This window comes from Neolamprologus multifasciatus, chromosome 9, assembly GCF_963576455.1.
Source record: "Neolamprologus multifasciatus chromosome 9, fNeoMul1.2, whole genome shotgun sequence".
Taxonomy (NCBI): Eukaryota; Metazoa; Chordata; class Actinopteri; order Cichliformes; family Cichlidae; genus Neolamprologus; species Neolamprologus multifasciatus.
In genome coordinates, this window is record NC_140447.1 from 398,441 (window position 1) to 414,028 (window position 15,588).

At 39.7% G+C, this 15,588-nt stretch overlaps 1 protein-coding gene across 1 annotated transcript in view; it reads left to right on the forward strand.

The window, feature by feature from the left end:
• The window catches only part of cubn (cubilin (intrinsic factor-cobalamin receptor)), an 82,441-nt gene that overhangs the window by 27,711 nt on the left and 39,142 nt on the right, over positions 1-15,588 (forward strand). Inside the window, exons 23-38 of the mRNA XM_085172218.1 lie at positions 1,106-1,295; positions 1,404-1,564; positions 2,971-3,152; positions 4,232-4,388; positions 5,400-5,590; positions 7,294-7,453; positions 8,683-8,864; positions 9,855-10,023; positions 10,319-10,500; positions 11,502-11,655; positions 11,884-12,000; positions 12,116-12,229; positions 12,763-12,891; positions 13,020-13,152; positions 14,534-14,739; positions 15,157-15,338. Of these exons, the coding sequence (XP_085028344.1) occupies positions 1,106-1,295; positions 1,404-1,564; positions 2,971-3,152; positions 4,232-4,388; positions 5,400-5,590; positions 7,294-7,453; positions 8,683-8,864; positions 9,855-10,023; positions 10,319-10,500; positions 11,502-11,655; positions 11,884-12,000; positions 12,116-12,229; positions 12,763-12,891; positions 13,020-13,152; positions 14,534-14,739; positions 15,157-15,338 (2,609 nt within the window). The remainder of the gene's footprint in view (positions 1-1,105; positions 1,296-1,403; positions 1,565-2,970; positions 3,153-4,231; positions 4,389-5,399; positions 5,591-7,293; positions 7,454-8,682; positions 8,865-9,854; positions 10,024-10,318; positions 10,501-11,501; positions 11,656-11,883; positions 12,001-12,115; positions 12,230-12,762; positions 12,892-13,019; positions 13,153-14,533; positions 14,740-15,156; positions 15,339-15,588) is intronic.

Below are 15,588 nucleotides of genomic sequence, written 5' to 3' on the forward strand. Positions count from 1 at the left end.
ATATCCTTGTTTCTTCTCGATTCCTTCCACCTTGAAGCGATTCCTAGATACACTGATAATACTTCTATCATTGTGTTTTACTGTGGGACGGGTCTTTGGGAAGCACGCCTTTCCCTTCTTCCTTCAAAGAGCTAGTTGTTTGTCATCTAATCTAAGAACACACCTCTAGCATCTTTCTCCAGGTTTCCTGAGCATACTTCAGTCTGGCTTCAAGGTGTCTCTAAAACTGGACTTTTTCTTCATCTGCAACCCTGCAGTCCATTCCTGTGAAGAGTCATTTCTTTATTTGAGACTACAATTCCTGACCTGGCCAAACCATTCATTAGTGTTCTGGAGTCTTTGAAATTGATTGCTGTCTATCTCTGCCAAGCTTGCTCTTTAATTTACAGATGATACTTCCCCCTCCTGTTCTTGACACTTGAAATGCTGTGATAACTTTGTACATCTACTTCCTGCTTTGTGAGGGTTTGTGAAATAACTTCTGTCTAAACTAATTTCTTGTGTTTTTTGGCAAAATATGTTTTGAAGTGACAGTTCAGCCCCTCCTCATGATTTTACAAGCTTTAAGCATTAAAGAGTTGTACCACATCATTGCCCAGAAGTGCTTTATGCTATGGCTCAATAAAAGTCCGTTTTTCAGTGGACTTTGAATCTGGACCCTGGTAATTTATTTTCTAAAATAATTCTGTTTTTGTGTGCAGACAGAAAGAATTTATGAAAATGATGTGCTGCATTAAAGAAGAACAGGGAAAAATTTGACAAGAACTTCAAAAACTTGACATAAATTTCATCGGGGGACTAATAACTTTTTTCTCATCTGTATATGGACATGGTGTTTTCAGTCACAGTGTATGTCTGTGAAGGTTCTCAGTCATCCAGGTCATCGTAGTCAAAGGAGCTTGCAAAGAAAAGCGTCTGGACTTCTTTAAGTTACTTGAAGACGTTTCACCTCTCATCCGAGAGGCTTCTTCAGTTCACCCAGTCATGCAGTCTGCCTGCACAAACATCGTTATAGAGAAAACATGTAATTAACTACATCAGTTTTAGATTGTTGTCAGATTGTAATTTTTTAAAAACATTATTCCCCCCTTTTCTGTCTCAACAGACTGTGGCCAGACTTTCACCACCCCTACTGGGTCTTTCAGTTCACCCAACTACCCACAATATTACCCCAACAGTAGAGACTGCATCTTCAAGATAATTGTGGACGTCAATATGCAGATTATGCTGAACTTCACTGATTTTGAGTTGGAGGGGAGCCATCCTTCTTGCAGATTTGATTTTGTGGAGATCAGGTGAGGCAAAACATTTCTGCCTACTTGGAAGAAAACTGCTGTACGGTTTTATCCGTAATACTTTTTACTCAGATCACTGACATGTTGAACTTCCACTGTCTCAACTAGGGACGGGGGCTTTGAGACATCTCCCTTGATTGGTAAGTTCTGTGCCAATCAGCGGCCTCCAGTTCTGATGTCACACAGCAACCGTTTGTGGGTTCGATTCAAATCTGACACCTCAGTCACTCGTCCCGGATTCATGGCTCACTGGGACGGAACACAAACTGGTGAGGTTCAAATATATGTGATACCAGTTTTTACTATTTCAGCTTTTCTTTATCAAGTTTCATTTTAAGTAAGTCTTTGACATTATGGGCTATAATTATTTTTCATAGTATACTATAATACTAATAGAATTAAAATTATAATACCACCAAATTCATGCATTTTGCCAGGACATCTGCACCTTTGCATCTGTAAGTTACCTATTATTTCAGTGACACATGTCAAAGGTTAGCAGCCATCTGGAAGTAGAGAAATGGCCAAGGCCAAGTTTCTAAGTGAATTTAAAAATTATAATTACAACTACTGGGTGAGAGCACTTTCTATTATTGTATTACTGGTCCTATTATGTACCATTGCATGCCTACATAAAGTTGTGTTCTGGACAATGTGTTACTTTGGCACACAGTGTTTCATATTGACCTATACCACCTACTTCTAACAACCTGAGAAGGATGAGACAATCTAAATTTGTATATAATTATATCTAATTTGTACTAGATTGCAAAATGTCAGTTAAGAGGGGGGGGGGGTGTTGGCTCAATTAAATTTTTGAAAATAAAGGCACCTTGACAAAAACAAGAACATGTAGCTAATGAATTAAATAAAGTACAGATAAATCAGATTGGGGTGGCTTTGGCAGGTGGAAGAACAATCTGAAGGTTGGTGGACCAATCCCTGTTGAATTATTCTTGGGGAATAAGTCTGGATTCTAAATCCAGCGTTTCCCGGGTCCATTCAACAGGGTGTGTGTGTTTAAACGTGAGGTAAAAATGGGTAAAGATAAAAGCACTGCTGAATGTTGTGTGACTGGGTAATTAAATTTGTAGTTAAACGCTGTTTGAGAGCTCAAATTGATCAGAAAGGTGTTTTTATTTATATAGATAGATTGATAGATAAGTATAGATATATACAAGAAGGCATCGGTGGGCAAGAGACGAAAATAGGGCATTGTTGGAATGCTACTACACAAGTAACCCTGGCAGAAGGGGTTACATGAATAGGATGAGGGACCTATGGATTCTTCGATACCCAACATCCACAATGTCTCAAACTATATATAGGTTATATAGTTTTTTGTAAAGAGGACCTGAAACACTGAAAGAAACCTCTCCACAGTCCACCTGCTGATTGAAGCTTATGAGGGAATTGTCTAGCTTTACTTCTGTCTTCTTATCTAAGGCGTAAGCCAGCTGACCAGTTGGTTTCACAAGACTTTATTTCATACCTTTAATTATAACAAGAAATGTTTACCCTTTACTGTACAACAATTACAGCATGTAGAAAACAGTAGTTTTTCATTTGAAGTTTGATTGTAACAGTAAAATGTAAAAAAAATAAATAAATAAAAATGTGCTTTCTGTCTTTTTTTTCCCTCATCTACATGTTTTATTTTATCCTTTATTCCAAGGCTGTGGAGGGACGTTGACAACTGCATCTGGAGCATTCTCCTCTCCTAACTACCCGCTACCCTACCACCCAAATGCTGAGTGCTACTGGAACATTAGGACCAACCAGGGCAACAAACTCCTGCTCTCTTTCTCTGATTTCCATCTGGAATCTAATGCTAACTGTTATTATGATTATGTGGCTGTGAGTATTCTACCTCTAAGTCATATGGTTGCATTGTTATGCAAGACTAAAGTATGAAAGTAGATGAACGTTTCATTTTGGGGCATATTCAAACATTTTCTAATGGATGTACATAACTGTAGATAAACATGGATGCGCAGCAGGCTTACTTAGCTAGGTGTTTGAAAACAACAACAAAATCATTACAAAGCTAGACTGAAGTAGGTTTTTTCAGTTTAGGGTATAAAACAACTTGCTTGGAGGTGTCAGTGGGATCTAAAGGACTCGGAGAAAGCCAATACTCAGCCCAGAGGCTTTATCAGCCCACATTGTTCATGATTGGAGAAAAAAGGAGAGAAAAAGGAGTCAAGGTTTAGTTCATTCTTGGTGTTTTTATTCTAACGAGTACCAGAAACCAGTATAACTCTGCTAAGAGGGGACTGGTGTGCTCTCTGTCATTGGTTTTCATTAATAACTTTGAAACAGAATTCAGGATAACCTGCAGCCTATTTGTAGTTTTATGGGGAAGCCCAACAAAGGGAGCACTGTAGTGATCCACTTTACCAGAGATACATTAGTTTTTCAGCATAATGACAAGTCAGGAAGGGTCAAATTTTGGTGATATTCCCAAGTCTGAAGAAAGCTATCCTGGTAATGATGTTTTAAAGCACATTTCAGAATCTAAAATAACTGCAAGAAGGAAGTCAACTAGAATTTTTTCAAATTGATACCATAGGTGTAGCAACTAAAAATCCTGGATGAGTTTGAATCTCAATGACATCAAGGTCAAAGGTTAGAGGTCAAGTTTTCTGAAAATTGATTTGGAAAGTGATACCATGAGTGTATCTACTAGGAGGCTGAGGGGTAGCACTGGTGGCTGCCAGCATTTTAGGTTGGTGTAATTATGACAAAGTAGTACATATTATGTTAGATTTTGTTTGCTTTTTTTTCATACACAAATGTAAACAAGTTGTTATTCCCTCTGTTGAAAATAACACACCATAATTACCGCTTTCAAAAATTTCAATTATTGAAATAGTTTTTCTTTAGTTCATTTTATTTCTTCATTTCATTTTGTTTCTGTTATCTGTTTCTGTTAGGTACATGATGGCAACAGCAGCAGTGCTCCACAACTGGCCAAGCTGTGTGGCAGTGACCTGCCGAGTACCATCAACTCTTCCAGCAATGAGCTCTACGTCAAACTCCGCACAGACAGCAGCGTCAATGCAGGAGGCTTCATTGCCTCCTACACTTCTCGTAAGAAAACATATTTTGTTTACACATTATCTGTGTTTGTGAATTTAAATAATTACGAAGATTTGGAACAATTCTGATAATTTATGAGATATTACCAGAGATGGCCAAAATTGTATTTAAATTAGTGCTTTTAGCGTTAATCTCATTAAAATGATCATAACCGCATTAACACGGCATCAGTTTGTTTATGCGTTAGTTCCATGTAGCCCCGCGCACAGGGCGATCCATGCTAACTCGCTAACGGAGATTTACTGCGTTAATGCGGTTATGGCTTTAACGTCATTTTATTTAGATTAACACTGACTGGGATCTACGTCCCTACCCTCACCTATGGCCACGAGCTGTGGGTAGTGACCGAAAGAACGAGATCGCGGATACAAGCGGCGGAAATGAGCTTCCTCCGAAGGGTGGCTGGCCTCTCCCTTAGAGATAGGGTGAGAAGTTCGGCCATCCGGGAGGGGCTCAGAGTAGAGCCGCTGCTGCTCCACATCGAAAGGAGCCAGCTGAGGTGGTTTGGGCATCTGACAAGGATGCCCCCTGGGCGCCTCCTGGGTGAGGTGTTCCAGGCATGTCCCACCGGGAGGAGGCCCCGGGGCAGACCCAGGACACGCTGGAGAGATTATATCTCTCGGCTGGCCTGGGAACGCCTTGGTGTTCCCCCGGATAAGCTGGAGGAGGTGGCTGGGGAGAGGGAGGTCTGGGCCTCTTTGCTTAGGCTGCTGCCCCCGCGACCCGGCCTCGGATAAAGCGGATGAAGATGGATGGATGGAACACTTATTTAAATAATAGAAGTGTCAGATAAAAACATCAGGCCACAAGGTCAGATAAAATTAGTCATCATCAGTGATAACTAAAATACTTCAGTTCGCTATATATGCTATTACATAACTTTCTTGTTCTTGTAAAGATGGCTAACAAATAATAATGATGATCCTGCACATATTCTTTTTAATAATTTCCATTTATCAGAGTAGGAATGCCATATGTGATCTTCTTATTTATTTTTTTCAGAATGCAATAGTATTTTGATCTCTGGCAAACACAGAGGAGTGATCGAGTCACTGAACTTTCCCAACAACTATCCGGACAACAGCCAGTGTAGCTGGACAATCCAAGCCAGCGGTGGAAATACCGTCAACTACACCTTTACAGCCTTCCAGCTAGAGGCCACCTCTGCTGCTTGTACATTTGATTACATTAAGGTAACACATCCACATCTCTCAACATTATAAAAGAAAAGAAATAAAAGAACGAATGACTCAAAACTCTCACCAGGCCTGTTTGTAAATAAACAAAATTTGATTTTGTGCATTTTTTCAATCCAATTTTTTTTACAAAAATTTAAATACTTGTATATACAACTGACCCCTTTGTTTTTGTATTATGTGACATTAACTAAAGTTAACAGTTACTAAAATTTGCAACTATCCCAATAAAATAAACATCTATAAATTGGCTGCTGAAATAAGTTTCAACATTTTGTGAGTTAATGATTTGCTTTAAATGACTGCTACTTTAACATTATCTTTTTTTCCCTCCTTCACTGATAAAACGTCCTCATTATGCAACTTTTAGCAGACCTACAAAAAGTTATAAGAACTTAAGCTGCATGGTTCATGAGTTTAAGGAGAGCAGCAGGATAACAACCAGAAAACGGAAATTTGCCTGTTTTTAAATGTTACCTGTCAGAGATGCTAAAGGAAATCTGAGGTGTGATGACTTCAATGGCAGATGCTATTTCACACATGTAAAAACACGTATGACTGAGGAAATCTGTGATGTTAAGGAGCAAATTCTCTCTACACCTCTTTATCTGCTAACTCCTCAAATCTTTGTAACCTGTGAAGTGCCCATTGAACACTGAGTCGTCTGAGCAAAACTCAAAATAATGAACGAGCTAGTGGAGGAAATGTCAGCGGCAAACATCATTGAATTATTCTCACCTGCTTGGGCATCACCTGCGACCCTCATCTCTAAAGTAGGAAGCCCTGTTTCTGTGTTAATTACATAAAGCAGTGTGTGGTCATGTAGACAGATGCTCACCCTTTGACCACCATTTAGGAAATGCTAGACTCGCTGGCTGCCTTGATAGTCTTCTCCACTATTGACATGGACAATAGATACTGGCAGTGCCAGATGGAGGAGAATAGATAAGATAAGACTGTTTTTAACCTTTCCTGCAGGATTATATCAAATCAAGGTCATAGCCTTCAGTCTATGCACCAGTAACCATCCAGTAACTGATGGAGATAACCTCTGGATGGCGTAATCATCTATTCATCATCATGGGAACAGTACCATGAGGGCATCCCCACACTATTCCAAAAGCTCCAGGAGGCCAAGCTGACTGTCAATATGAAAAACTCCAACCTTTTCAGAACATATTTCACATTCCTTGGTTACATTGTGTCATTTCCAATTAACATCAAAGGAGATCAAAGGTTTCCTTGCATGGCTGGCTCATACTACCAGATTGTTCCCAATTTTTCACAACTGTCTGAACCACTGAATGTATGTCAGACTTCTTTTCAAGACCTGTCTGGTCTCCCCATTCATCCGGGGTCATCACCGATGCCAGTGATGTAGGCCTGGGAGCATGAGTTTGGAAAAGAGGAAGTACTGGAGAATTGTAGTGATATTGTGAATAGAGTAGGCAGAAGTGTTCAGCTCTGGCCTGGAAAGGCGGCGATGCCAAGTGGAAGGGGAATGCTTTACTGTGGTCACAGACCACTGCGCTATACACTAGAACGGCCAAACAATTTTTTAACATAATTAATTATGTATGCTGTGCAATCATTCCACACTGGTTCAGTTCAAAGAAATCGTAGCAAGCCCCAAATTACCATGGCATTTCTGCCCATTTTCAGTGCATACTTTCTGCTTTCTCTGTATATCCTTGCCCTAGCTCTATGATGGGCCTAACCAAGAAGCGCCTCTGATTGGCACATTCTGTGGATACACTCCTCCTCCGGCCGGCAGCACTACAAGCTCAGCCCTCAACATTGTGTTCAGAACTGATTCAACTGTTTCGACATCAGGCTTCCAGATGATGTGGTACCAAAATGGTAAGAGGGAAACATATTTGATTGTTACAGACCAGATCAAGAGAACCATTACAAACATACTGTGTACTATAGTATTTAAAATAGTTTTTAAAACATTTATATAAATAAATGAAATTGAATTTTTGTATTTTTAAATACGTGCTACTAACTTAGCACAGAGATCTAATCTCTCTAGCGTGTTCTGGATCTGCTCTGGGGTCTCCTCCTAGGTCAACACACCTCACCTTGAAGCCATCAAGAAGGCATTCTGGTGTGTTGGCCAAACCACCACATGTGGAGGAGTTTTCACTCTTCACTGAGTCCATCCTGATCAAACTTATCACCTTATCAATAAGGAAGATCTCTGACATCCTCATCTCATCTATCAGTTTTCCCAATTTATTTTTTCCTTCACTATCCAGAGATCATGGCCGTAAGTGAGAGCAGGAATGTCAACCAGTAAATCAACCACTCTGCACACTCTCCAGAACAACTGACCATTGTAACTAAACGCTGACTAATAACAGAAGTACTGCATCTCATGTACCGAGGTGCATCCACACACTGAGGCTACGTCCGCACTAACCCGGATAGATTTGAAAACGGCGTCTGAAAACGCTTCGCGCCCACACTGTCGTTTTCAGTTGTTTTCACAGAGTTGTGCGTCCACATTGAAACAGCCGAAAACGCTTACGTTCCAGTACTGCGCATGCATGAAACGCAAGACAATTCGACCCGCCTCATTTCTGTCTGCCGCTTATTTACTTTCCGGCTCTTTGAATCGTCGCAGCAAAATGTCGAGGAAAAGCATCGAGTTTTTTTAAATGGACTAACAATGAGTTAGAGTTGTTGCTGTGAATAACACAAAAGTACAAAGTTGCAAAAGCGAGTGAGAATTAAAGAATTTGAGGACTACATCTCCTTTGTCTCTTCAGATTGTCACACATAGAGAGAAGGTGTGACTTTTGCAGGTAGTGGAGGTAGTTTTTTCTTTGACGGTATACTATACAGGCAGTTTTAAGTTTATACTACACTTGTCAGCTGGCTGTTGGTTTTTATCTCTGGTTTTAATAAGAGTTAATGCGTGCTTTATTGCATCTTTTCTCATGCTTTCTCTTCACCTTCCTTTCTTCTGCTGACAACAGTGCTGTGAAAATCTCTTTATTAAAAATGTTGTTTAGTCTAAATAATTACTGAAACAAAATAATACTAATTTGATGCATGATTTAGTGATTTCTTTGTCCCTGCAGGTTGTGGCGGGGATCTCTCTGGTCCCAGTGGCTCCTTCAGCAGCCCAGGCTACCCTAACAGATATCCAGACAACAGAGAATGTATATGGTATATCACCACATCAGCTGGCAGCAGTATAACTATCACCATCCATGAATTTGATGTTGAGTACCACCAAGACTGCAACTATGATGTGCTGGAGGTAAGACACAGGTGTTTTTCTCTACTAGATGTTGGCTTAGTAGTAGTCAGTTCATAAACATACCAAAAGCTGAATTTATGACAAAACTCATATAATCTTAATTCAGTTCAGTTGAATTAAATATCAGTTCTGTTAAAATTGAGTTTTACTTATGTAGCACTGAATGACAAAACCCCCCCCACAAAAACAGTGGCCGACAGCACTGTACACAACAGTGGACTGATGCGTAATAAGCAAGCGAATAATGCAGAAAACAGATGATGGGAAACTGTTCTCTCAGTTCAGTGGGAGAGAGAGAGAGCTGTGCAGGAAGTGCGATTTTATCGTAGTGGAAGCAAAACAGCCAAAGTCGGAAGAAATTCATGACGATGTTGTTCAAACGTGAAGCATAGTTTTGATCTTCTTTTGCTGCTGGTTCAGTGAATTTTGGTCAGAGAGTGATTAATATTTGAGATTTCGGCTTCCAGCACCCGACGGCATGTCCTCGACCCGGGGGTTGCACTTTGTGTTTACATCGTTGTGCCAAATCTGTTTACCTGTTTGGTGTTTTAGCCGTTTGGTGGCAGTTGAAATAGTTTTGTGAGCTTTAAGCTGAGATTCTGGCAAAATAAATTTCTATTTAAAAATCGATTATGGATTATCACGCAATATTGCAATATGTCAAGATCTCTGTCTAAATAAATAAATAAATCTGGATAAATTCTTAGATGATTAAACATGCAACTATTTTGCTGGTAATACCTGAAACTAGTAAAGAAAATCAATAGCCTATTTATGCAAGATAATTCATAATTTTATTGGGGGGTTATATTGGTTGGATCTGATTATTGGGGGGGTCATAAGCCCCCTAACCCCTCTGGAAATTACGCCCCTGACTGAAACTATTGTGATTGGTTGGGGTTCATGGCAGAAGGCAATAAATTGACCTGATTGTTGACTTGATTTCTTTTTCATTTGATTACTTATTGAATTGATGTCATTTCTCCTCAGGTTTATGGAGGGCCAGACTTGTCAGCCCCACAGCTGGCTAAGCTATGCACCACTACATCCACCCCAATGCGTGTCTCCAGCACTGGCAACCTTCTCACTGTGCGCTTCAAATCTGATGCCTATGTCAGTGGTCGAGGATTCAATGCAAGCTGGACTGAAGTCCAGGGAGGTGGGTAGGCATCATTAAATGCAGCTTTTACAGCTCTGCATGCTTCTTCTGGATGCAGCATCAGAGCTTTGGGTTTTGCAGTTTGATTATAGACTTTGTAGCTGGGTGCAATATTTTACAGAAATGTAGCTGTTGTAGTCTCAACTGGATTGAAGTTGTTACTACTGCAACAGTTTTTGACTGCTGACAATTCACCACCTGTTATCTTTCTGCCATTTTAAATTACAAAGCCTTAGGAGTTTATGTATATATACAGTACTCTGTAGGTTTTAATAATCTCTCTTTCTTCTTGCAGGCTGTGGAGGCCCAGTCACAGCACCTTCAGGGGAAATCCATTCTCCTTTGTATCCCAACAGCTATCCAAACAATGTGGATTGTTCCTGGGTCATCAGCGTGGATCCCAACCACCGTGTCTTTCTGAACTTTACAGACCTGGACATTGAATATCACAGCAGCTGTAACTTTGACTATGTGGCTGTAAGTGACTGAATAGCAACTGGTTGGTGCAATATTAAAGCAGCTGTCTTTAGTTGTTGCTGTGTGCTGTATCTAAGGCTGACAAGGCAAAGACAGGCAAAAGCACTATCACTGCTTGAAAAGCCAGCAAACTAAGAAAGTCCACAGTGAACTTTTCATTCTTGTGCCTGATTTATTAATCAATACACTTCCATTCGGTGTGACTCAAGACAATTAGGCTGTTTCTGAATTTTTTAATGTAACTTTTATTTTTTATTTTATTTGATGCAAACCATTATAGAATAACAAATTATAAAATCACATGTAACATGCCAACATGTAAGACAAAAAAAACAAGTCAGAGTCAACAAGTAAAGTAATACAAAGTCCAGCTTATCAATAGCAAATTGCACACCTTAGTTAGCTCTGAGGGAGGGAGACAAGAGATATGTATAAAAAAAAATCCCCACTTGCCCTGTGGGGTGGTCTTTTTATCTCTTAAGATTAAATTCCACTTCCACAAGCAGTTTTTTCTACACTGTTTCTAAGAGCTTCCTATCTAACATTTATGCACATTCATACTCTGATGGATGCATCACAGAGCAGCATGGGGTTAGTATCTTGCCCAAGGAGATTTAGCATGTAGACTGGGGCTGAAACACCAAGCGTCCAGTTAGTAGGTGACCTGCTCCACCACCTGAGCTACAGCCACCTTCACCCCATATATATCTGTATACTTAGTATATTTTTGCAGGACTTCTCAGAGTATTCAAGCAAATACAGTTAAAAAATAAGTTTTTGTATCAATTAATCATAAACCATCAATATTCTTTTTTTGTAATAAGATATGTGCATTTTGTATCATGGCGTAGTTTGACTAAGCTGTCACCTAAGAACTAATGTGCACCCCAGTCAACTCAAAATTTATGAAAATAGATGCATGAAAAGTGATTTGTTTGTTCATTTTTTATGTGCCAACACAACCACAGTTTTACTGAAAACATATGCTTGTCCATTGTTAGATCCATGATGGTCCAACCTCATCTTCTCCTCTGCTTGGTCGTGTGTGTGGTTCCAGTGTTCCTCCCTTCACTTCCACCCAGAACACAATTTATGTTCGCTTTAGGTCAGACTCCAGTGGCAACCACCGTGGGTTCAGCGCTCGCTTCTCTGAGGGTCAGTCTTCTTTAACCTCTTTGCACTTGAACACTGATATAATTTGTCTGCTGTAATGGGTTTGTCCACTCATGCCTCTGTCCCTGCTACATCAGAGAAGACTGCTTCAGTTTTCAGTTCAGTTTTTTAGCTGCTGGACTAAAACCTATCTGCTGCAAACAGCTTGATCTCCATGTTCTGGTTGCCAAAGCCAGAGTGCAGGTGACAATGTACTTTTGTTTTCAACAGCTTGTGGTGCAACGATTGTAACAGATGATAATGGTGGGGCCATTGCATCACCAAGGTATCCAGCACAATACCCACCTAATCAGAACTGTAGTTGGATCATTAGAGCACAGGAACCATGTGAGTTGCTTTAGTTAAAGAGGACTAGAAAATGTCATTCTTTTATATATTTCATATAGAAAAACTTGGGATGCAAACTGTTCCAATAACCACTGACTTGTCTTTTTGTGCCCAGTAAACCACGTGACTCTTTCATTCACTGACTTTGACTTAGAGATGATCTTAGCCAATTGTTCTCATGATTTCTTGGAGATCTTGGACGGAGACAATTACAATTCACCTACTATAGGTAAATATTCACTATATGTGTCTTTGCTTGTCTGTTTTTGGTAATAGTTAGATTTAGAAGGGTGGCGCTTGCCTAAGCCTAACCTTTTCTAATCATAAGAGAAGAGATGTGCTGAATCCTGAAAACAATATCCTATTGAGTATCATACCACAGTGCCTTTTTATCAGCCCAGTTTCCACATAAGGTTGGTGTCGTTCTGTGACAATGCCTTATACACCTGGTTTGTCACTCCAATCTTGTCATATTCTTGTAATGTAATATGTTGCATTTAATTTCACTGGCTCAAATACAATCTTTATTTCATTTCAAGAATGAATGGCATTCTACCAGGAGCAGTGCAAATGAGCAGTAGAAAAATGAGCAGACGAATAGTCTACCAAGCAAAATAATACCACATAAGCACAGGCTTTATGGATGTTTTCTCTCTGGAAAAATTAGGACAATTCAGATCAATGATAGCCAAGTGCAAAAGAATTAACATTTTTGAAATTAACTTTATGTTAAAATTACAACTTAATGTTGTCTTTTGTTAGGGCGCTACTGTGGATCTGAAATACCTCACCCAGTGACATCCTTCAGCAACTCTTTGGTAGTCAAATTCATCTCTGACCAGTCCTACTCCAGAAAGGGTTTCAGAGCTACCTACTCGGGCTCCACTTCTAGTAAGTCATACTGGGTCACACTGCTTATATCCACACACAATAAGAAATGATCAAAACCAATTAAAAATCACGTTACTGTCATGCATATCAAGGTATCCAAGTTTTTTCTTTTTCTTTCCTTTACTCAGGTTGTGGAGGAGATCTTGTGATGGAGACTGGTGCATTTAACAGTCCTAACTATCCAGATGCTTATCCACCTAATGTGGAATGTGTGTGGACCATCCGCAGTTCACCAGGAAACCGCATCCAGCTCTCGTTTATGTTAGTCAATTTAAGCATGATTATTTCACTTTGGAAGAATCTATCAGAGTTGGCTTATAAATAAGTTCCTATCAGCACTATTCCACAGACAGGCATTACTAGTTGACTGGCTATCAGTGGGAGTGGCTTTAGGGGGTCATCTACTAATCAGAGGGTTGGTGGTTCAATCTCTGGCTTCTCTAGTCTGCATGAGTCTCTCTGATGTGTTAATGAGTATAAATGTGTGTGAATGTAAGATAGGAAGCACTTATGCCCGATTTATACTTCTGGCTTACGGACTTATGGTTATGTTGTAAGTTACTACATAGTTTTTCAGCTGAATCATAATAGAGTCATTAGGTATAGAAAAATGTGTTTGTATGAATGGATGAATGTTGTATAACATCTTCCAGTAGAGTAGAAAAGCAATGTATAAAGACCTTATCATATACCATGAAAGGTTTGACTATAACATTTTAGATAGTAGTTAGAACATATTTATTTAAGAACCACCTGGAGCACAAGTTAGTGTCTCAAAAATTAACACACCCAACCATTTATGTCCTAACAAAAATAATAAGAATAACTAAAGGCTTTACAAGTGTGTCTCTCTGAAAACACTGTGGCACTTAAGATAAATGAGGAAGTTAGAAGAATCAGTATCATATGGGGTTAAACTTGCCTGTTAGAAAAAGCTTAACCGTGTGAGGTCCTGAGGATTGAGACTCAGGTGGAGAGCTGATTAAGTAATACAATCTGTTACAAACTATTACAAAATACCTTTATTAATATAAACAGCTCTAATGTATAAATATCCTGATATATTACACAAAACTGAAATATAAAAGAAATCTGAAATTGAGGCGCCCTTCTTATCATACTGACAGTTATGTTCTCTGAGAGGATGTGCAGATAAGGGTGTACAACAAAATGCAGTGTATCCTTTAAGATAGGGAGATAGTCACAGCCATTCTCTGTGTGGATTTTCTGTGTGGTTCAGTTTGGGTAATCTCCGTCTCTCACTCTGATGGGCCAGCACATTATGGAGTGGGTGGGAAGTTTTGTCCAGCAATGTCCTTATATTAGACAACATCTGGCTATCTGTAACCACCTTCAGAGAATGCATCTCCATTTCCACAATGCTGGCCTTAAGGATGGTGATGTTATATGTATGAATTAATAATTTAAACTTCCCACTGTGCTAAAATAGCCTTAGAAACAAATGACAACTGATACACTCTGCTACTTAAACAAATAGCACTACACCTCTTCTTAGGTGTCTGTTACATGAACTAAAGTTAGATAATTCACTCTTGTACCACTGTTAATTTATGACTTTTCTATACACACAGGAACCTATATTAGTAAATATGACAAACAATCTTATTGTGTTTTGTTTTAGTACATTTCAGCTCCAAGGAGACTCTGATTGTCAAAATGACTACCTGGAAATCCGAGAAGGCAACGCCACTGGGCCTCTAGTCGATCGCTTCTGTGGAAACTCGCTTCCTTCCAACTACACCTCTGTCATTGCTCATATCATGTGGGTCAAGTTCGTCTCAGACGCTTCAGTTAGCGGAGCAGGATTCAGAGCCGTCTTCTCACACTGTGAGTGTCTGCGTATGAGAGAATTAACCAGCCATCTTCTATATCGTCATTTTTCTCAGGTTCTCAGATTTTTCTCCTGAGGTCAGTACTAGGGATGGATTACTGGTCTGTGATCCTAAATATGTCACGAAAAGGATAAAACCAGCATATTATTTTTAGTAAGATATTTGAGATTATGCTTTTTATACCTCGTGTTTTAGTGAAGAGACTGTGTAGAGATGGAACGTTATATATACAGTTTCAAGCTTCTTTACATGTGGGTTGTAGTCATTACCTCAGTGTAGGTAAGGTGTGTTGTGCATCAAAGAAAGTCAGTGTCAGTTCAGCCAGCTGTTTACACTGAGTTATGTTCTGTGTAACCAATAAAAAAAGGATATAATGAGAAATGTTTCTTTTTTCTGTGTCACTGCTCCACAGTGTATGGTGTTGATGTGACTGGGGAATCTGGTCAGATAGCATCCCCACTGTATCCCAGGACATACCCCAATAACGCTGACTACCACTGGACTATAACTGTAGATGGAGACAGCTACATCCAAATCCGCTTCTTGGACATGGACATCGAGGATCTTTATGACTGCTACTATGACCACCTGAAAGTAAGATTGTGAAGAGACTGCAACAATATCAATCACATTTTTATAATATTGTGCCAAGTGTCTGGAAATACATTGTGTCGTTTTAAATTACATACTTTTATTAACTTATGGCTCAATGGTAAATGGCCTGTATTTGTATAGCGCTTTTCCACCCATTCACACACTGGTGATGGCAGCTACATTGTAGCCACAGCCACCCTGGGGCGCACTGACAGAGGCGAGGCTGCCGGACACTGGCGCCACCGGGCCC